The sequence below is a fragment of the Cryptomeria japonica genome, chromosome 11, assembly GCF_030272615.1.
Source record: "Cryptomeria japonica chromosome 11, Sugi_1.0, whole genome shotgun sequence".
NCBI lineage: Eukaryota > Viridiplantae > Streptophyta > Pinopsida > Cupressales > Cupressaceae > Cryptomeria > Cryptomeria japonica.
Genome location: NC_081415.1, coordinates 477,978,359 through 478,002,018, shown reverse-complemented (window position 1 = coordinate 478,002,018; position 23,660 = coordinate 477,978,359). Strand labels below are relative to the sequence as shown.

At 37.8% G+C, this 23,660-nt stretch overlaps 1 protein-coding gene across 1 annotated transcript; it reads right to left on the bottom strand.

Annotated features, from left to right (window-relative positions):
• Positions 1-4,062: 4,062 nt before the first annotated feature.
• On the bottom strand, positions 4,063-6,456 carry LOC131068699 (pentatricopeptide repeat-containing protein At2g13600). Its single transcript, XM_058003953.2, has 2 exons — positions 6,311-6,456; positions 4,063-6,223 (listed from the first exon to the last, which is right to left on the bottom strand). Exons 1-2 carry the CDS (start codon positions 6,386-6,388, stop codon positions 4,541-4,543), a joined length of 1,761 nt encoding a protein of 586 aa, XP_057859936.2. The 5' UTR covers positions 6,389-6,456; the 3' UTR covers positions 4,063-4,540.
• Positions 6,457-23,660: the final 17,204 nt, after the last annotated feature.

The window sequence follows — 23,660 nt, the reverse complement described above, 5'->3', positions numbered from 1 at the left end:
ATCAACTACAAAGAAGGTCATTTTGGAAATGTTTTCTTAGGAGATAACAAAGCTTGTGAAATTACAGGCAAGGGTGATGTGTTGCTACCATTAGAAGGTGGTAAAACATGGCTGCTCAAAGATGTTTGGCATGTCCCACAATTGAAGCGGAATTTGATATCCGTTGGATAGCTCTTTGATCAAGGTCTTAATGTGAATTTTCTTCCAAATACTTGGAAGGTAATGCATGGTACCATGTTGATTGCAAATGGCAATAAATTGGGTAGTCTCTATATATTTAAGACTCATGGTGAAGTGGGAGCTGCAATGGTGATTGGGGACAACAAAGCGGATCTTTGGCATCAAAGGCTTGGGCATATTAGCAAGAAAGGGCTCCATGTTATGCACACAAGAAATCAGCTTTCGAGTCTCAAACTTGTCGACTTAGCCTTTTGTGAACATTGTCTTTATGGCAAACAAAAGTGAGTCAGTTTTTTGAAAGGTTGGCGTGATACAAAGACAACACCGTTGGAGCTTGTATACTCAGATGTTTTTGGGCTTACCGAGGTAAGCTCCATTGGAGGAGCTAACTATTTTGTCACCTTTCTTGATGATTGTGCAAGGAAAGTATGGATTTATATGCTCTCTAAAAAATCTGAAGTTTTTTCAAAATTTAAAATTTTCAAGGCTTTAGTTGAAAATCAGATTGGGCATAAGATTAAGTGTCTACAAACAGATAATGGTGGAGAATTTTGTTCACATAAATTTGATGATTTTTGTGTTGATAATGGGATTAGAAAAATTAAGGTTGTTCCTTTCACTCCTCAAGAAAACGGTGCAGCCGAGAGGATGAATACGACAATCCTTGAAAAGGCATGATGTATGTTATCAAATGCAAGTCTAGGCAAGGAATTTTGGGCAGAGGCTTGTAACACAGCAGTATACCTGATCAACCGAAGTCCCTCATCTAAATTAGACTTTGGTATTCCGAAAGAGGAATGGCAAGGGAAGAGGATTTCATACTAGCATCTTCACGAGTTTGGATGTGAAGCCTTCTCGCATATACCCAAGGAGAAATGAACCAAACTGGATCCCAAGTCGCAAAAGTGTATTTTTGTTGGGTATATGGCGAAGAGAAATTTGGTTTCAGGTTGTGGGATCCGGTTCACAAGAAAATTATTCGCAGTAGGGATGTAATTTTCATGAGACTTCCTTCCCTGTGCTGCAAGGTTCAAATAAACCAGATAAAGAATATGTTCCTCGGTCTTTGTTTCAAAATTATTCTACATCTACGAGTGCTTTGCCTCATATCTCTCATCCAATGGGAGCCCCTATGTCATCTACCATGGTTGAATACAATTCTCAGACTGAGAATGATGAAGAAGAAAGCATTTATCATGACTGCTCAAAGCCATTTGAGATAGCACACCGTGGAACAGAGGGACCGGATAACATCTCACAGCCTTCCTCAGAACCATCACGGGCTTGCAGGAAGATTCTTGAAAGTGTCTTCAACCCGGTTGAGTCGCGGCCTACATCTCAATCAACACTGCTTGGACTAAAGCACATTGGGCAGCATGGTAAACAATCTTCATGGTGGCCTACAACACAGTCACCACCGCTGGCAGTGCAGTCTTCACGCCACACATCGTCGACTTCACACCCTTCACGCGATGCTCACAACAGGGACGTCCTCCGTGGGCTCACCGCAGGAGCGTCCTCCTCCGCGGACCCACAGCAGGGGCGTCATCCTCTTGTGCAAACCGTGGAAGATGCTTCCATGGCTCCTTACTCCCGCGACATGCTTCCTCATAGCGTGGACAAAAATCCACATGTGTTGTGTGGACTTAATCCACCCTGCCTTATGCAAAATTATGAGGTTGAACACCCTGCAGAAGGTAAAATTCATCGTGGGCATCAACCATTAAATGTAAGCAACAATGATTTGCATAAACAGAGAAGAAATTAATTGAATGATTCGACTACTCCAACAGAGAGTCAATTGAGAAAATCTACCAAGCAGAGGCGACCTCTAGTTAAGTTCTCTGACTATGACTTATTATTTTGTGAAGAAGTTGAGCCCACTTTGTTAATCTCAGATCAAACAGAGCCTGCAACATATAAAGAAGCTTGTAAAATTGCAGATTGCGATAACTGGCATGCTACAATGTGTGAAGAAATGGACGCATTATTGTCAAATCAGACATGGGATTTGGTGTCACTTCCACCTGACAGAAAGGCATTACGAAATAAGTGGGTGCATAAATTGAAAGATGAAGTTGGTGGTCGAAAAAGATTTCGAGCAAGACTAGTTGTCAAGGGCTACGCTCAGCAGCACAACCTCGATTTTAAAGAAATTTTCTCACCATTAGTCAAAATGACTACCATCCGAGCAGTATTGGGATTGGTTGTAGCCTGGAATCTTGAACTTGAACAGTTGGATGTGAAGATGACATTTCTCCATGGCGAGCTTAATGAGGAATTGTTTATGCATCAGCCTGAAGGATTTATTAAAAAGGGTCAGGAACATCTCTATTGCAGATTGAAACGAAGTTTGTATGGGCTTAAGCAAGCCCCACGCCAGTGGTACCTTAAATTTGACAAATTTATGATTGATCACAAGTTTACTCGTTGTAAGTCTAATCCTTGTATCTATTTTAAAAGGCTTCCCAATGGCGAATTTGTCATACTTCTCCTTTATGTGGATGATATGCTAGTAGCCGGCACAAGCATGAAGATTGTTAGTGAGCTTAAAACTCACTTAGCTAATGAGTTTGCCATGAAAGATTTAGGGGCAGCAAAGAAAATTCTTGGGATGACTATTTTTCGAGATAGGAAAAAGAGAGAACTTAAACTATCTTAGCAAGGTTACATTAACAAAGTAATGGACAGATTTGGTATGGCGGATGCTAAGTCTGTATGCATCCCCTTAGCCTCTCATTTTCAGTTGTCTTCTCAATTATGTCCAAAAACACAAGAAGATAAGGAGTTTATGGACAAAATTTCATACAAATCTGCAGTTGGAAGTCTTATGTACGCTATGGTGTCTACTTGTCCGGATATTGCTCATGCTCCGGGAGTGGTGAGCAGATTTATGGTTAATCCGAGCAAACCACATTGGGAGGCGGTCAAGTATATTTTGCGGTATCTCAAGGGTACTTCAGACCTTTGCTTATGTTTTGGGAAGGGCAAGGCACACTTGCAAGGGTTTACTAATTCTGATTTTGCCAGCGATTTAGACAAAAGGAAGTCTACTTCAGGTTATGTTTTCACATTTGTTGGGGCAGCGATTAGTTGGGCTTCTAAATTACAACATACAGTTGCTCAATCGACTGCAAAGGCTGAATACATAGCTCTTTCTGAGGGAGCCAAAGAGATGGTATGGTTGCAACTCTTGTTTAGTGAGTTGGGTTTGAAGCAATCAAATTTTGTCTTGTTTTGTGATAATAGCAGTGCCATCTTTGTGACTAAGCATCAGACATCTCAGCCTCGGTCAAAACATGTTGATGTTCGTCACATGGTCGAAGAAGGCAAGTTTCATATAGATAAAATTCACACCTAGGAGAACCCAGCTGATGTGCTCACTAAAGTTGTTAAGTGGGAGAAGTTCGATTTCTGTCAAGCTTCTCTCGGCCTTTCCAATATCTGATAGCAGGATTGAGTGGGGGAATCTACTTGTTGCAACAATTCGTTGGCCTTCAAGTGGGAGATTGTCCAACGGACTCCTTCCACTTTGCCGCCAAAACCTTCGGCTCTTCATCTTCTGTTTGTAAAGCTCTTTAAGAGCTGTTTGGATATCATTTTGTGAAGAGTATTCTGAAGCTGCTTGCAGCTGTGTAGGGGACGTAGGCAATCTACCGAACCATGATAAATTTGTGTATCTCATTTGTCTTTGTCTGTGAATTCATTATTCAGTTTTTTCTGCTCTTCTAATTCGTTTTTAAATCCTAACAGCCGGTTTTGTGTGAAGTGTAGAACTAACACAGCGATGATATACCAAGGAAGTGCTTAATAAGTTCCCAAACAAATGAACCACCTATATGACCTGAACAAGGAGGTCTGAGAGTTTCTTGTAGAGAAAGCTAAAGATGAAAAAGGGATCGTATAAATTCTTAGTAGTTGTACAAAGCATATAGGATATCTACTAAATGGGACTTAATATACAGTGAAGAGGTGGTTAGATAACCAAATGTACTGCTATCCATGTATTTGCACTAGATGAAACTCATTGCTCAACTAATAAATATCAGCAACAACCACTGCAAGGACTTTCTCCACCCCGGAATTGTAACATCGGTTAGGGATGACGTTAGAGGACAACTTTATAGTAGCATGGTAGTCGAATATCTTTTGCAAATGCTTCAAGGGGTGTGCTGATAGGCCCAAAAGCAATAACCAGCCTCTCCCTGCTCTATCTCATAATCTTTTTGTCCATATTTCTTATCTTGTCCATTTGCTTTGTCAATTTTATCCATCATTAATTAGATGAGTTTCTTCTGTTTGTTGGTTTGATCTATCTTCTTGTTCATACTTCCTACCTTGTCCAATTGCTTTGTCAATTTTATGCATCGTTAATTGGATAAACTTCTTCTGTTTGTTGGTTTGATCTATCTTCTGCAAGAAATACATAAACCCTATTCTTGATCTGAATCCAGCTGTGCCCTGGATCCTCCTTTCTCACACCATTGTCTTTCATTATTTTTCTTAATTTTGCCACATCATCCCATCTGCCATATGTAGCATACATACCTGACAACAGCACATATGTAGCAGAATCGTTAGGTTCCAATTTCAAGAGAGCCTGTGCTGCACGATAGCCTAGCTCCAAATTGCCATGGACTTTACAAGCACCCAGCAAAGTCCGCCATATAAGAGCTGTAGGTTCTTGTGGGATTTGTCTTATAATCTCTAAGGCCTCCTCCAATCGACCTGCCCGGCCAAATAGATCAACCATACAAGCATAGTGTTCCATTGTTGCTTCAATGCCATGATCTACACTCATTGAATGAAAGAAGCCACGACCTTGCTCCACAAGGCCTCCATGGCTGCAAGCAGAGAGGACACCAACAAATGTGATATGATTTGGTTTAATCCCTGCAAGTTGCATTTGCTTAAAGAATCTAATCCCCTCCTCACAATTTCCATGCAGAGCATACCCTGTGATCATGGCATTCCATGAAACCACATTCCTCCTCGACATTAGATCAAACACTTTCCGTGAGTCATCTATGTTTCCACACCTGGCATACATGCTAATAAGAGAATTATCTACAGAGGCATTTGATTCAAATAATGTTTTTATAAGGTGTGCATGAATCTGTTTACCAGATTCCATGTCAGCTAAATCGGAGCATGCCCTAAGGACTGCTGAATATGTGAAGTGGTTTGGTTTCATGAGATTGTGCTGCAGCATTTGGAAGAACAGTTCGAGAGCCTCATCATCCCTCCCCACCTGGATATAACCCACAATCATAGTGGTCCATGAAACCACATCCCATCTAGACATTCTCCCAAAAACAATCTGTGCTGCTTCAATATTCCCACATTTAACATAACCATCAACTAATGCACTCCCAACAATGACATCTGACTCCAATCCAGCTTTAGAAACAAGAGCATGTAGTTGTTTACCCAGCTCCACTAGTAGCAAACCTGCACATGCCTTTATGATACTGGAATAAATGTACTGATTGGGATTGAAACCCATCTCCTGCATTTTTGAAAAAAGAGCCACTGCCTTCTCCTCGAAGCCATTCTGTACACAACCTGATATCATAACACTCCATGAAATCACATTTCTCAGTGGCATTTCGTCAAACACTTTACATGCATCCAGTTTGCTTCCGCCTTTCCAGTACATTTCAATTAGGGTAGTGTACAGAACAATATCCAATTCAAATCCACTTCTTATGACGTGGGCATGCAATTCCCTGCCTTGTTTAAGAGCTGAGAGGGCAGTGCATGCCTTGACAACGCTGCTTGCAGTAAAATGGCTCATTTTTATCATCTTCTTTCGCATTAGACGGAAGAGTTTCAGCGCCTCCTCCGCTTCTCCGCATTGAACATAAACTCCAATCATGACATTCCATGTCACTAAATTTCGCTGAGACATTTCATCAAATATATGCCGCGCATCCTCGATATTTACAGACTTCCCATACATCTGAACCAATTTAGTTGCGAGAAAGATATCGGAGTGCTTCCCAGTTTTGATGAAGTGGGTATGAAGCTTCTTGGCATCGCACTGCACCAAATCCAAAGAAAAGGGTTAGCCATGACAATTCAGACGAAGCAAAAAAAAATTGAAAGAGCAGAAGTGAAAAGGAACAACCTTTGTCTTGAAGCTGTCACGCTCCAACGCTAACGTTAAGGTTGTGCCTGCCAAGGGAAGCTGCAAGGAGAATGCCATGGTATGGCAAACAACTATTTTTTCATTGTTCCACGATTAGTCCTGCTAAGTAATGCTATCATTTACTATATTTTCTTTAAAAACTTTTTAAAGTTGATTTTATAATTTTACAATGAAATTGTATTTAACTGTATTTTGATTTTCTTTAGAGTGTTCTCGTCTTTATTATAGATAATAATATGTGACTTGAAGCTATATTTTAATTTTGTTATGTAGATTCTAAAGTTTATTTTTAAAGTTTAGAAAGAAATGTTAACATGATTTCAATCAATTACAATCATTTTGTTGTTTGTGAGATGTCAAGTTGTAGAAAATTAAAATATTTTCTTATATTTGAGCATTCAATGACATCTCGTAACATGTAGGGGTTGTAATACATCCAACTCAAATCATTGAAAGATTTCAAAACTTTCTACATATGACAAAGTGGCTTTATTTAGCAAGATCTCTCTAGAGTGTTCTCTTTATAGGTGACTTTATTTAAATGCTAGTAGACTGTATAGACATAAAATCTTTCTTTCTTGCATCTAATCTATTATTTTTGTCTTTTTTTTAAAAGAGCGTGATTTGGTTGTCCATTTCAAATGGAAAACCAATTAGAATTTTAAAAAAAAAAATTATGGATTTCATGTGTTTGTTCAATTATTTTACCCTACCCATGCAATTATTAATACCATTTTGGTGCATTATTCTAAATAGTGTTGGTATATTTTGCTTAGGACATCTCAAAGTAGATAGGTTTTTTCTTCCCTCTAGAGTAGGAAGGTAAGAAAGAAGACTTCAAATTTATGTTCTGATTATGTCCAGGAAAATGGATTTTTTCTCTTTTATAGGACCTGTACTATCTATTGTAAATTGTGATCTACTCTTGTGATTATGCCTTAAAAGAAACATTTTAAACATATATTATTATTAATCTATGTTACCACTGCCTCGTGACCAGCCAAATCCAAGTCTTGTTTAACTAGTTTTGTGGTCCAACCCACTTTCCTGCAGATTCTAATTTACACCAATACTCATACCTTTTCTTAATGACACCAAAATTTCATTTCAACTTCTAAAATCACCCAGAATTTGCAATCCCTTTGTTGAGTTTATGTTTTTTAGTTTAATTTAAAATTTGGCAAAATCATGAGCAATCTTTTGCTTATATGTTGTGATACAGGGTTTGTAATTTTTCCATGTCTTGTCTTTAGTTTCTTTTTTTTCTTTGTCAAATTCACCAATGATTTGCATTGCTTCTTTTTTTCAAATTCATTCATGGCCTACAATATAGCCTTTAAAAAAAAATCTTAATTCAAATGACTTGTATTATTTTTAATATTTTTTTGGGTAAGCTTACCCATATAGCTTACACTAGTATTTTTTCCTATCAAAAATATTGATGGCTTGTTCTTGCCATTATTTTGTCACATTCACCTATTACTTGTTCTAGCTTTTCTTTCTCAAATTTACCCATGACTTGCGCTAGGCTAGTTTTCTTTATTAAATACACATGACTAACCCGTGACTAGTACTAGTTTTTATCTTATGTGGGAAGTTCATCCATGACTTACATTTTGTTGTTTTTTCCTTTGTCCTTCTTACCCATGAAATATGACCAGCTATTTTTTGTTTATTGGTTCACCCCTCACTTGTTCCAACCTTATTTAATTTTACACTTAAGTTAACTCATGACTTGCATTTACCCAATTTTTTATATTTTAATATACATTTATTTTTTATTTGTTCCATTCCTAGCTGATATTTGGAGACATTTCAATCCTCCCAACTTCTCAATACCCACTGTATTCAACAAAGCCCAACATCTATTAATGATCATGCTCTCTAAGCAGTTTTGGCATGCAGAACTTGACCACTCTTGTGCCTCCAAATATTCATCTATGTCGGATTCAAAATAATTAGGTGTAGCTCCCAATCCTAAACCCACTTTAATTAAATTTTCTATGGACTCAAGGTGAAGATATTTAAGACTATAAAGGTACTCTTCACTAATTGTGACTTTAGATGCAAGTTTTACATTTCTAATATCTATACTTTGAAGGCTAGCAGTTGCACTTGACTCTCTACTATTATTCAATAAAACACTAACAGATTTGATTAAAGAAGCCACCTCATTCATTTGGTCAACTTTTATTTCCTGCTTTCAATAATTTTCTATTGATGTAAAATTGTAAGATATTATTTTAATTTAATTAAGGGTGATTGATTTAAAGCTTACCTCTTTTAAGAATGGGGATTGTGCATATTCTCTCCCAATACTGATACAACTAAGCCAAAACACACCCATCAGTTGAAGACATGTGGACTGTTTTTTTGCATCTTTATTTTAAGAGAGAATAAAAAAAATCCAATTTGTAGATATGTTTTACCGAAACACTGAATTAGATTAATTAGTATCATCATAAAAAAGTTGTGTGCCTAAGTTCTTGGTAATTCTCATTGCCCACCACTTACCTTTGTCACAATTCTCTACTGGTTTCTTGATTTCCTTATTTTGTGTTCATCCTTTTGCTAATTTGTTTTTGAATTTGTCATTATTATTTAATTATTTATTTGTTACCTTTAGTTAATCTATTATTGTATCTTATAAGATATAATTTAATTTAATGTTTTTGAATATGGGAAAACGGGTTTTGATGGGTCCCTGGAACCCATTACAGCCAAAAGATCAAAAGATTTACATTAAAGTGCAACAAAACACAAAAGACAGCACACAAAGAAAACACATCTTTCAAACAAAACGCCAGCAAACAAGAGACAGCAAGTTAAAAACCAAAAAGGACCGACAGAAGCCCAGATTTAGGTTAAGTTTCGAAGCATTTCAGCAGCTTCCAGCTCTAGTTGTTCCATATTATCAACTGCCCGCTTGATTTCCTCAATTTTCTTGTTGTGGCTTTGCATCTTTTTAGTGCTCGTCCTCGTTCTTCTCCCAAGCCCTGTTTCCTTATCATCTGGGGTATCGTCCTTTACTTCAATAGTGTCTGTCACAGCCTTATCCCCATGGTCATTGTCCAACTTACTGATAAGAGCCTTCATACTAGCCAAGGCAACCTTAAGAATCTTATGACTTTGCTCACCAACTTTTTTGAGCGTGTTCTCAACTCCATCAAGTCTTTTTTCAATGGCCCCTGCTCTGTTCTCCGGGCTAAGAAAGTTATTTCGATTAGCATTGATAATCTCCTCTGCATTACCAATAGCTTTGATAAGCTCACTGAGACAATCTGGGAGGGAGTTGAATTTACCTGAGCCTAAAGCTTGTAAAGTCTTGATTTTCCCTGCTTCCTGGGCCTACTTGGTTTTAATGCCAATAATTTCCTTTTGCATCCAGAGGAGCACCTATTTGAAGCTATCCATGCCATTATTGATGCAGAGGTCAATATCCAAGTGATGCTCTTCCTAGGTCTTGTCACCTGCGGTTTCAAGATTCACTTCCAGTCCCACCTCCCTAACATCAAAGCTCTGAGCTTCTTTCATGGTCGTATCCTCCCCCATCAGGCCCTTATCCTTAGACTCAGTCATGAGAGGCAATGGTCCTTGGTTCCCACATCCTTAGTTTTAGGAGTCTTCCTTTTCTACTTTTGGCTCATGAGGGTTTGGAACTCCTCACTTTCAGTATCCATGTCGTTGTAAGTCTCATTATCCTCCTCATACCAGCTATCCTCATCCTCCCCTCTCTGCTTCTTTTTGGCCGACCCTTTATTATGTTTCCCATGCTCTGTTTTTCTATTTTTCCTGCTCGACCCAGCAATTTGGGGATCATCCTCTGTCTCGGCTTCTGTGTCATATCCTTCGCCTTCCTCATCATCAGAGTCATCGAAATCCTCTTCCAACTCAGAGACCTCAGCTATTTTCAACTGGATGGTGGTGTTCTTGATGTGATTATACAGAATCACCATCAAACCTTCATGCATTGTTGGGTTGATATTGGGGTTGGATAGAGCATCCTTGTTCCCAGCATTAAGGGCATAGAAGAGATAATATGGAATAGAAATTTTATCTTTATACCTAAAGTGATTAAGAAAGACAAAATGGTAGTTGTAAACCCTAGTGTATCTACCATCGAGAGTGATAAATTCCATTATAGCAAGCAAAACCCTTCCCCAAATTAATTTAATTACCTTTGGCGAGAAGTAGGTATGGTTTCCCTTCACCAGTCTAGCTTTCTCCTCCTCATCCTTCGGAAATTTATTCACGACAACATCTGAAATCTTTTTGTCCTTGTAGAACTTGATGTCTTCCATCGGAAGACCCATTGCTTCCGTAATCATAGTTTCAGTCACCTTGACCTTCCTGTTGCCTATGGTTAATGTGCCTTTGTTCCAGTCCTTCTTGAAGATTCTCGTAATTTTGGGTCATTTCTCCTGTGTGCGCTCCATAAAGTCAGTCTTCTTGGCAGCTTGAAGTACCGCCCAGACCTGCGGACGATTCCTCCATTTATCAATGGTGGTAGCCTCCGTTCTCTTTCATTTTCCACCCATAATGCTATTGATATCAATTGTCTATAATTTCCAACTGATACCTTTCTTCGCTACAAACTTTCTGTGAGAAACCACCAGAATTTTGTAGGAGTTTCTGATGCTTTTGTTCAAGAGGGAGAAAAACACCCATAAAGCATGCGAAGTGAACCTGCAATGATTAATGTACCTCCTTCTCGGCTGCCTACAAAACCAGCTCTTGCTGCCACGACTTCTCCTTACACCTCGGGAAATGATTTAATTTAATGTTTTATTATATAATTACTATTTAATTGCATGTTTAAAATATTGAAGGATCTTATAATCAAGTTCATTTTTTAATTATATTATGTGTTTGAAATTAAACATATTTTCTTATAAAATAAATATTTTTTAATTAATTTTATCAATTTAATATTCTTATTATAATTATGACAAAGTTAAATATAATTTAATTTAAAGTTTTTATTATATAATTATTATTTAATTACATGATTAAATTATTAAATGATGTCATAATTAATTGAATTCATTTTTTAATTATATTGTGTTTCATATTAAGCATTTCTTCTTATAAAATTAATATTATTTTAATTAATATAAGTATAGACACTTAGAGAAAATGTATCTTTTTCTTTTATAGATTTTATATGCTCACAATTGTTCTCAAAGAAAAACTAGAGGCATATTTAATACATGTTCTAATGCAATCTTTATCCAATAGACAAGTAAGTATATTTAAGACATTTGTTTTATATTTAGTTTATGTTAGTAATCATATTCAATTTTTTTATAAATCATGTTTTTTTTAATAATAATTTTTATTTTCATTCAATCATATATAATTTCTTTGACACATTATGTTCAATTTTCAATAATAATTTTTGTGTTCATTTTTCTCTCTTTTATATGTGTGTCCATTCATAGTACTCACAATTTGAGAGGGTATATTATAAATTATATTTTCACTTTATTTGTGGTTTTCAAACTTCATTCTTTTTTCTTCAACAATTTATGATAGGTCTAATAGATCCTACCACTCGTTTGAGATAAATAGAGCATGCACATGTTTAAGTGGTTCGAATTCCTAGATTTCAAAATACCCATATCTTTTAATGGGTGTTACTTCTTTTATTTCTATTTTTTAGGTTTGTTTACTTGATTTACACACACTAAAGCAGGGGCAAAATATAGAGGAAAAAGGTGTATACTTGACACTTTTACCTCTATGTTTTTGCCATTATACATAGATGTGATTCCATTCTTAGATAGCACTCGTTTTGTAGCTTCTAAAGCTCTTTTGACACACATAATGACTCTAAACCTAAATACATCACTCTACTACATTGAATTATCCATCATATAACTTCAAAGCCCCAATTCCCAAGACTTTTGTCTTCCAAGATTATATTGTGCCTACAATTTTGTCCCCTCAATAGAATTATAAACATGTACATAATGTTTGAATTCAAATATCTCAATTTCAAAGTTAGCAATCATGGGATATAGTTGTTACCCATCACCATGGATACCAAGAGTTTGAATTGATGTGTTTAGGGTTGTGTATTTAAGTACACTATCTTTGGTCATTTCATTACCAATTAGTACTATTTAAAATGATATACACAAACTAAAAAATATTATGTCCAGGGTTTCATGAATGACATGTCTATTTTTTTAAATGGGATTATCATGAAACAAATGTACATTGATTTGACTGTTCTCTAATTCATATTTCTTTTTCATATTCCTATTTAAGAATGCTTTAAAAAAAAATGTGTTTTGAAATTTATCTAATATATGGCTAATTTCAATGTAGCTTTTGTACCTTAAAATCAATTATTTATACAAAATCAGTTTTTGTGTGCAGACAAATGACTCTCTAACATATTGTTTATGTATGCATATGTAGAACACTGAACTTGCATTGCTTCTACTTAAGCAGGTGTTGAAAGTTGACTTCCATTAGCCAACAAGTGTACTAAGCAAAATAAATAAAGTATGTAACACATATGATTTTCTTCTCTCATTTATTTAGTTAAGTATGCTTAATAAATTTTATTAACTTTTCCAAATACATTATATTAGAATAGATTTTTATAGTTACATATCAAGATGTACCATATAATCAAATTCTAGCTACACTTTTATTTCTAAAATTAAATTAGCATAGGAGAAAAAAAATTAGTTGAAAAATCAAATTTACAAATAAAAAATTACTAGTTGAAACATCAAATTTATAAAAAAAAAATTTATTCAAAAAAACAACAAATCATTATCAAAAAAATGTATAGTAAAACACTATCTTATAATAGATATTTGATATGTTCTTAACTCTCGAAGATTTTTTAATGCCTTGGCTAGAAAAATAAATATTTTTTTATGTAATCACTAATATAACTCGAAGAATGAGCAATCATGTTACTATCAAACAAGTATTGTTTATGATAAACTAATTATTTTGGACTTGATTACTATACTACTTCACACATTATAATGCATTTTGTAGAGGAGATTAAAATAGAAAATGTTAGTAATATGAGTGATGCTCTGCAAAAAGGATTAGAAAACCTGTGGTATGGCAACGCACACAAGAAACAAGGGTTAGTGTTAACAACCAAAGATTATTCTAAACAGGCATACCAAGAGAGACATTATAATCAAAATAGAGCATTTAACAACGAAAACAAATGCAACAAGGCATCTCCAAATGTCTTCCACCATGCTTGTAGCTCCTCCTCCCTTGTTCCTTTCCTCTCCAAGTTTCCAAATGAATGTAGCTCTCAGCAGCTTTTTGCACTATGGATGTCTTATGGAGATTTAAGATTGAAATGCTTTAAACTATGCTATGCAAGTGTAAAACAAGCTAAATATGAGATATTATTAAATGAACTAAGATTAATTTTAGTCCAAAATGACATTATGAGTGATTATGCTAAAATGATATCTAAAATTGACTATAAGTTAAATGAATACAAGTTTTCAGGATCTAGCTAAAAATACTAGATGCTTGAGGATTTGAAAATGAGGAATGTGAGCTCTATTTATAGGTAAATTGGAGTAATGGATGGTTGAGATTGAGTGATCTCAACAAGGGTCAGGATTGAAGGGTTTTAGATCCTTGTGAGGGCTTTCAACCCAATCCTAGGATGACAAATGTCAACAAGAGATGGGTTGAGAGGAGAGGGAATAAGCATTAAATGATTGACATGACTTGAGGGTTAACTTGGGAGGTAAGGTTAATGTTGAATTTGAAAGAATAAAGTCATTATCCAATAAATAATGTCTTTATCCAATGGATAAACTCTTGTGCAAGAGTTAGTGAGGATAACCATGGTCAAAGCAATAAATGCTTGAGAAGACACATGGGTTACATGAGGGTTGAGTTTAGGGGTAAAGTCTCTCACCATAGGAGCAAGTGGATTTAACCATAAATGGTTATGTAAGAGTCATTAATGGTCATGTAAGAGCCATTAGTGGTTTGGAAGACTTTAGAGGTTAGCTTGTTAAACACATAAAGCATTTAATGTTTTCCAAAGACTTTGAAGGCTTTGAGAAGTGACTTCAAGTTGCTTAGGTATGTGACAATATTTAGGGGATGGATTAGGCTAATTAGGAATGATTAGAAAGTGGTTAGAAGGGTCTAGAAGGGGTTTTAGGATTGCAAGTGGATTTGGTGGGTGAGGGAAAATATGATTTTATTAAAATAAAATTCATTTATTTCAACAAATAGTTGCAACTTGCATTTGTAGGAGAATGCAAGTGGGGGGGTTAAATGGTTTAAATAAATGTTTTTAATTTATTTATTTAAAAAAAGAAAGGGGATTAAATTAAATAAATAGGATTTATTCATTTAATTGATTGTGAATTTGGTTTAATGAATTAATTAAAATAAATTGAATAATTTATTTAATTAATAGCTGAATGTTTGAATAGAAATTAATTAAATGTTAATTTAATTAACTGATGGCTAGTGGGTTTTTAATCAAATAAATAGCAAATATTCATTTAATTAAATGGACAGATTTATGTGACTACATTTGCCCCTCTTTGAGACGGTGCGGTTTATCGCGTCGTTTCAAAGAAAGAAAAATAGGTGTGAAGAAATATGCCTCATAAATGTTAATTTAATGGGCGGTATGCCCCCTCGAGAGATGGGTCGAAAAATTTTGAAAAATCGGGCGATCTCTCGAAAAAGAACGAAAATTGGCGGGGAGGTAGAAGAGAAGAATTTAGCGATAACGATGAAAGAATATAAGAATTCAGAGATAAAATGGAGAAATGGGAGGCACTGGAAGTTCACAAGGACCATGGCGATGAGCGAGGTAAAATTAGGTTTAGGGCGAAGGGTATATATGGGGGTGAAGGTGTAAAAACAGGGTCATTTGCATTCATCTCCACAGTGATTCAGAGCTCTAAGAGTGACTTCTTTGAAAGAGTGAGCAGCAGTCAGGATACCGGTACCAATAGCAGATCATCGGCTAGAGCGGGTTCGTCGATTCCAACGGCCAGATGACTACGGACCAGTGGTACGCAAATTTGAAATTTTGTTTTTTTTTGCATTTTTGATGGCTTTTTTTAAGCCTTCAAGTTGAGTCAGGACAATAGCACTAAAACTGTGTTTTGGCGTTGTTGTCAGTTGAACTAGCGCTATTGTGCCGCTATAGCACTATCGCATAGTGGTTTTAGCATTGTTGTAAGTTGTAGCGCAGTTGAGTAGTTGTTTTAGCACCAATGCATTTTTAGCACTATCGAGTCCTTGTAGCGTTATTGCTTTGAAATGGCGTTATTGTGTAGTTGTTCTAGCGCTATTGGTTTTTTAGCGCTAGTGTGTAGTTGTTGTAGCGCGATTGTTAGCAGAGTAGCGCTATTGTCTGAAAAATAGATGCCCCAGTGTGTTTAGAAAAAGAATCTCCTATGGTCGATGCTGGATGGATGGAGAGGTTAGTTGTTTTGAACCATAGCAGCCCCGATGAGACTAGGTCATTAGGATAAATGTCTGTTGTAGTCTAGGTGTGTCATGATTGCTTACCTGTTGAGACTCAAAGATACCTGATCAAAGTATATGTTGATAGACTAGGTTTTAAACTTAAGAAACTTTGAAACAAAACAACTGATGATGATGGTTGTTGTGCGTGTGTAGGATGATCTTCTTGTCTCACAGATGCGGGAGAGGCATCCAGCCACACAGCAATTGAGAGATTGGCTGACAAAGGTCGGGATTGATTGCATTGCAGTGACAGCCCTATATGATGTGATGTATGTGCCAGTGATTCAGACGAATCATGGCTTGATGACAGCATTGGCGAAGCGATGGCACAACGAGACTTGTACGTTTCACCTAGCTATGGGGGAGATGAATGTGACACTAGAGGATGTGTGGTGGATCCTACACATCCCTATCCAAGGGGATCTTGTGACATATGACCGAGCATGGGGGACAGCAGCGGTGCAGCGGATTTTTTATGAGGATGTGTTTATCCATGATGGCTCGGTAGCCTGGGAGGATATAGCCGCATTATATGAGCCACTTCCAACTGTACTATCAGGGATTGTTTGGGGCCTGCTATGCCTGGATCGACGATCACATGGACTGGTCGTGGGTTGGGGCTAGGTTATAGAGCAGATGATGATTGAGGGGACCCGCTTTGCATGGGGACTGTGCGTGTTGTCGCACCTATATCGGGAGCTACATGAGGTGGTGTACCGAGAGACGAGCTTGTTGGGAGTTGGGATCACTCTACTGCATATCTGGGCATGGGAGCACCTACCTGTGACACAACCTGTGAGTCTAAGATTTAGGGCAGTGGATCAGCCCTATGTGTATATGTACGGCGATATGATGAGTCAACCCCACCTGGGGAAGTTAGAGTGGTGGCGACGGGCATTAGATGATTTGGATGCAGTGATTTGGAGGCCCTATATTGAGTGTGAGCCCTGGGATGATGATGCACAGGCCTTACCGTATGTATTTATGACACGATACTTGATTGGTAGGACAACCTACAATGTTGAGAGACAGGTACCTAGTAGAGTGATGAGGCAGTTTGGTCTGAGGCAGGGATTGTCGAGTGGGTCAGGTGAGTATGCACGGGCGGTACGAGAGAGATTCTAGTGGGGGCTAGTGTTACCATATGATTAGGCCTTAGTAGAGTTTCGGACTTTACAGGCGAAACCATGGCATATGAGGCCGGATTGTAGATGCAGGGGTGTCAGATGAGTACACATGCTACATTACAACACATCCTATTCCACGCATATCGGATCTGGCAGAGCCAATTCCAGCTTTTGAGGATGATAAGAGACAGAGACGGAGGATGAGAGGAGGGCGAGGTGGATTTGGAGGTGGTGGTGGGTTTGGAGGTGGAGGTGGTGGAGGAGGACGATTACAGTGGAGAGGGAGAGGCGGGCAACTGTTGTGACTATCACAGGGCCTTTGATGCAGGGAGGAGTCAGATTAGGTGGCAGGGATATGGGGGAGGGAGAGGCACCTATGGATACAAGAGAGGGAGCCAATGGAGGAGGAGATGGGGTTACAGGTGGAGCAGAGGATCCGATAGGGATGGGAGGAGGAGATCTTTGGGATCAGATGATATTATTTTTGCAGACTCGGCTAGAGGATATGGAGGCAAAGGTTGCAGTTAGAGATGTCCAGCTATTTGCACAGGAGTCAGAGTTGACAGTAGTGCTGTGGGAGAGAGATGATGCAGTGGAGAGATTGACGGAGCTGTAGGAGAGAGTACGAGTTGGGGTAGGAGCACAAGGTCCTGCTGCAGAGGTGATGAGGGAGATATAGCGAGCTCAGGTAGAGATAGAGTATTGGCGGGGTTTATATGAGCAGGCGGTGCCAACCAGTCAACGGGCACTGAGCTATTCACAGATGTGTTGGGAGAGATCAGAGCAGTCTCAGAGGATACAGAGCAGTGGTGGTGCGATGGGTCCTCCATGGCGAGGTAGTGCAAGCTATGTAGGAGGTAGTGGGGGAGCAGATGGTCATGGTCATGGTGCAGCATCTGGCCAGAGTGCCATTTGAGAGAGTTGTATGTATTTTATTAAATTGTCATTTTGGACTGTGACTTGGATGGCTCTTAGTAGCCAATATTTTTGACATCATTGTACTCTAATACATGTAGGTTATTGTGAGATGATATATGATGTGATATATGAGGAGATCCCATTTTTTGTGATGATATGCATGTTGATGATATGTATGGGTTTATGCAGGATGATGAGTTTATGAGTTTATGCTTAGATGGATGTTTACTTGCTAGATGTATATGTTGATGAGATGATTTCTATATGTATGTGATGATGATGATTTTATGATGTTTATGAATGTGATGCTAACATGTGGATGCAAGTTAATATATATGATTCGTTGGTTGTAATGCTTTTATGTATGGAATGCTATGATGATGATGTATGCATAATGAAATGTTTTTGTTGATGAAATGATGATATGGAGTTGTGTTTGATATAATAAAATGCAATGAATTAAATGGTTGATGTAAATGTATATAGATGGTTAAAAATAAATGTAAGATGGATAAACAAATTTAAAGTACAAATGTTTATATGATGATTTCTAAATGAATGCACATATAAAATGTATAAACAGATGTCGAGACAAGTGTTTATTGTTATGATTCTAAATGACTTAAAATATGACTAAGTGAAGTAATAATGCAATGATAATGCAACTAAGGGGGGAATGAATAATTGCACATTAATGCAATTAAAAGGATAATGAATGTATTTTAATGAATCTTAAATGAAATCTTTTTAAGACAAAATGAAGGAGTATAAGAATATACTAGATTGATAGATGAATGTATTTAACTAATGGATAGATAAATAAATGCATTTAACTAAAGGAATCTATATGAATGTATTGTAAACAAACTTAAATGATGATAAATGATGATGAAGGATTTTAATGATGCAAATCTAAGTACATGATAATGAATGCAACTAAATGATATTAAATGCACTTTAATAAAATTTTGAAAATGAATGTAATGAACCTATATGTAAGTAAATGATAATGCACTAGATGCATTTAAATACAACTAAATGTAATGATATGATGATGTTGTGTGTTCATGATAGATGAATGCAAGGTTGGCGAAAATTTGCATGATGCACTAATGATGTATCAGAGACCTCCGTCGTGATTGTATCCAAGACCAAATCATTTTTAAATAATTTCTCATATTTAAACTTGTTCACACTTGCATAAAAAACCATGAATATGAATAATGAATAATCAAGTGGATGGGTGATATGCAACGGAATGCAATATAAACAGATGAGATGAAATGACGATCCATAGTGCTTTATTTTTCATCATTGAGCATGGTAGTATCAATCTTGGACGAGGCAGTAGGAACCAAGTTGGGAGCATTGTATTTGCAAGCAAGCAGCATAAATAAATAAAGAATATGGACCCTCCATAATGGTTTGTGCTCATATGGTCGAGGTATACGTTGTAGTCAGCAATCCATAGTGATCCATGACTGTATTTTGCATAAGATCACATAGCTTAGTGAACTTCCCATGTAGACACCATTAGTACATTCCCCATAACTTCATTGGAATAATTCACAGAAGATACACAAATAATGCTTAGGAACCATCCTAGCTACTCTAATCACTTGTGGATATCTCGGAGTAGCGTAGGAACCTGATATAAATGAATAAATAACTAACAAACCGACCAAGTACTTGATAGCTTAAACAGAATTTTCTTGTCAAAGAAAATATTATCATGTCTTTGTCTTGGGTAAGGAAGGATGCATCCTTGTGAAGACAGTTGTGTGTAACTGTGTTGATTGTTTGGTTGATTTGATAAGTGGTCATCGTTTGAGTAACTCAAAATGTTTGCTTGGTGTCTGTTTGTGGTTGCATATGTACAAGGTGTTGCCATGTTTTTGATTGATTTTTGATGTGTTATGATGTTTTTGGATTTTGTGAGACAGTTTTGAATGAAGAATTCAATGAATCATAGTTAATGTAGAATCCACTTCCATCAATAGGTTAAAGGCATTACCCCCAGTTTGGTCATGATTTATGAAAAAGCGGGATGTAAGACGCATGAAGTACTATCCTTGATTGCAGATCAATAACAAGCAATAGTTGTACTGATGGATGAATGGATGTAATGAATGTGATCGCAACAAGTCTAAAAGATAATGGAGTTATAGCCTTTATGAGTGGCGCCTGTTTGCCAGGTTTTCACCATCGCACTTACCCAAGGTACCACCGAAGTGGTTGTTCACCGTTTGGATGCATGATTTTTCTTTACTATTTTGATTTTTTTGTATTTTCTTCAGGACACTTATCTGAATGTTTGTGGTGTTTTTCTGGTATGTATTGGATCCTGATGCTCTATATAGCTTATGTATAAAACCTCTTGAGGTGCATGTTGTTGATCGGATTTGCTAGCGGTTCTCCTTCTGAAGTAGCCAACTGATATGCCCCAGACCCAAATATAGAAATGATTACATATGGACCCAGCCAATTAGATTCAAACTTTCCCTGATGTTCTTTGTTTGGTTGGTTACGAGGATTCTCTCTAAGAACAAGATCACCTACCTCAAATGTACAAGGTCTAACTCGATGATTATAGCTTCTGCTCATGCGCTGCTGATAGGCTTTGAGGTGGTTGTACGCAGCTTGTCGCCTTTCATCAAGCAGTTCCAAGTCTTGAAGACGAGAGACCCGATATGCTTCATCATCTATTAGATTATCAAGGAAACCCGTAGAGATGGTATCGCAGCCTCAATAGGTAAGATAGCTTTTGTGCCATACACCAGTGAGTAGGGAGTTGTGCCTGTAGGGGTTTGAATGCTAGTACGATACGCCCATACTGTTGGATTTAATTGAACGTGCCAATCACGACCGACATCATTGAATGTCTTCTTGAGGATTAGTAATATGTTCTTGTTTGATGCTTCGGCCTGACCATTGCCTTGTGGGTAATAGGGAGTGGAAAAGCGGTGTTGGATGTGAAATTTCTCACAGAGCTCATGGACATCCTGATTTTTGAAAGGAAGGTCCTTATCTGTGATGATGGACATGGGTACACCATACCGGCAGATGATGTAATTAAGGATGAATGAGGCGATCTGCTTGCCGGTGACTTGGGTAAGTGGAATAGCTTCGATCCACTTTGTGAAGTATGTAGTGGCGGTAATAATGAATTTGTAGTCGTTGGATGAAGATGGATGAATTTTACCCACAAGGTCAAGTCCCCATTGACAAAAGGGCCATGATGTTGTGATTGGTTGCAATTCCTATGTTGGTGCATGTATCAAGTCTCCATGAACTTGGCATTTCTTGCATTTTTGACAAAATAGTAGGAGTCTTTGTTCATGGATGGCCAATAGTATCCAGTGCGCATGATCTTCTTTGCTAAGGAAGGACCGCTTGAGTGAGTCCCACAAATTCCTTCATGTACCTCTTCCAAGGCCTTTGTTATCTCATCTTGTTCCAAACATAGAAGGAGAGTACCATCAAGACTACGTCAGTATAGGGTTTCAGCAATGATGGTATATCGAGCGGTTTGGCGAATGAAGGTTTTGCGTTGGTTATTTGATTGGTTAGGAGGAAGTGTGTGATCACGTAGGTAGGTGTAGAACTCACTGTACCATGGGGATTTGGAACCGACAAGGCGACTAGTCATCTCGGATTCGGGGATATCATAAGCGGGAATCCATAGTTGTTCTACCAAGAACTCATAGCATGTTGAATTTTGTGGAAGATCTAGGAGAGATGCAATGGTAGCCATGGCGTCAACAGCTCGATTCTAATCTCTAGGTATTTGCTCAAAGGTGATAGTTGTAAATGATGCCTTTAAATTGTCCACCATTTGCTTGTATGGCATGAGTTTATCATCCTTGGTCTGATATTCATTGGTGACCTGTCGGATGACCAGTTGAGAGTCGCCATATACTTGTAGCTTTTTTAACTTCCATTGTACGGCTAGTCGGAGTCCAGTGATCAAGGCCTCATATTCAGCTATCTTGTTTGTGCATGAAAAAGTTAGCTTGTAAGACTTCGGGATGCTGTCACCTTGAGGTGTGATAGACAGAATGCCTGCCCCCGAGCCATGCCTAGTATATGAACCATCAAAGTATAGTTTCCATGGTTGTGTTGTTGTGATCATGAATATCTCTTCATTTGGAAAATTGGAAATGAGAGGATGATCGCCTATGAGAGGTGCATCGGCCAACTGATCTGCAATAACTTGGCCCTTGATAGCCTTACGGTCCACATACTCGATGTCAAATTCACTTAGAATCATTACCCATTTGGCCAAGCGGCCTGTCAATGTTGCTTTGCTAAGTAAGTACTTTAGTGGATCGATCTTTGCAATGAGTTGTACTTTATGCGTTAATAGGTAGTGCCTCAGTTTAGTGGCTGCCAAGATTACTGCTAGGCAAGCTCACTCAATAGGTGTATAATTGAGTTCATAGTCGACCAGTGTGCGAGAGATGTAGTAAACAACACACTCTTTCCCTTCTACATTATGTTGTGCCAGTAGTACGCCCAATGTCGTATTTGCTACTAAAATATAGAGCAATAGAGGCCTACTTGGATCTGGTGGGATCAACAACAGTGTATTCATGAGATAGTCTTTAAGCATGCGGAATGCTTGCTGGCATCTAGCATCCCATTGAAAGCAGATGTTTTTTTGTAACAGGTGTGTAAAGGGATGACACTTATTTGCTAGTTGTACAATGAATCTTCGGATGGATTGAAGCCGCCCTTGTAACGTCCTTAGCTAACTGATGTTCCTTGGAGGTGGCATGTCCATGATTGCTTGAACCTTTGTTGGGTCGACCTCAATGCCTTTGCTTGAGATGATGTATCCTAGAAGCTTCCCTGAGGTTACTCTAAAGACACACTTCTTTGGGTTGAGTCGAACATGATATTGTTCCAGTCTATCAAAGATTTTATCTAATATTACGAGATGACCTTCTCTTGTTAAGGATTTTGCCAATAAGTCATCGACATAATCTTCCATTATGGTATGCATCATATCATGAAATATGGTGGTCATTGCTCTTTGATAGGTCGCCCCTACATTCTTTAGACCAAAAGGCATTACATTCCAACAATATGTTCCCCATGGACATGTGAAGGTCGTATTATGTTGATCCTCTGGTGCGATCTTTATCTGGTTGTACCCTGAAAAAGCCATCCATGAGAGAAAGCATGGCATGTCCTGCTATTAGGTCCACGATCATTTCAATGTTTGGTAGGGGGAAGTTGTCCTTAGGACATGCCTTGTTTAGATCTCTGAAGTCAGTACAGATATGGATGCCCCCATTTGGTTTGCTGACAGGTGCAATGTTGGATATCCAATCTACATAATCAATGGGTCTAATAAAACCCACATCCAGGAGTTTCTTAAGATCTGCTTTGAATAGTAGCGCAATCTGAGGGTGCATCTTGTGAAGCTTCTATTTGACAGACTTAGCTCCTTCGGCTACGGTGAGGTGATGCACGACTAAATCAGGATCAAGACCAGGCATGTCTGCATATGACCATGCAAAGTTAATCTGACGCTTCTAGAAGAATGCTACAAACTTAGGTTGTTCCTCTGGAGTTAAAAGAGATGTTGATGTATGTGGTGAGGAGTTTCAAGAGTCCCCACATTGAATTATTTTGTTTCCTCAATAAGGATCGTTGATCGTTCCTGCTGTGTACTAGAAGGGAGGATGTCAAACCTTTCATCCGCATGCGCCTCAAAGAGATTTTCACCCTTGGATACGCTCTTTCTTTTTACTTTTGTGGGATCAAACAGTGCC

Bases quoted from the DNA above. Each gene is read 5' to 3' on its own strand.
- LOC131068699 (XM_058003953.2), bottom strand. From the start codon at position 6,388: ATGGCATTCTCCTTGCAGCTTCCCTTGGCAGGCACAACCTTAACGTTA. The intron at 6,224-6,310 runs GTTGTTCCTTTT...GATTTGGTGCAG, and splicing joins GTGACAGCTTCAAGACAAAG to TGCGATGCCAAGAAGCTTCA.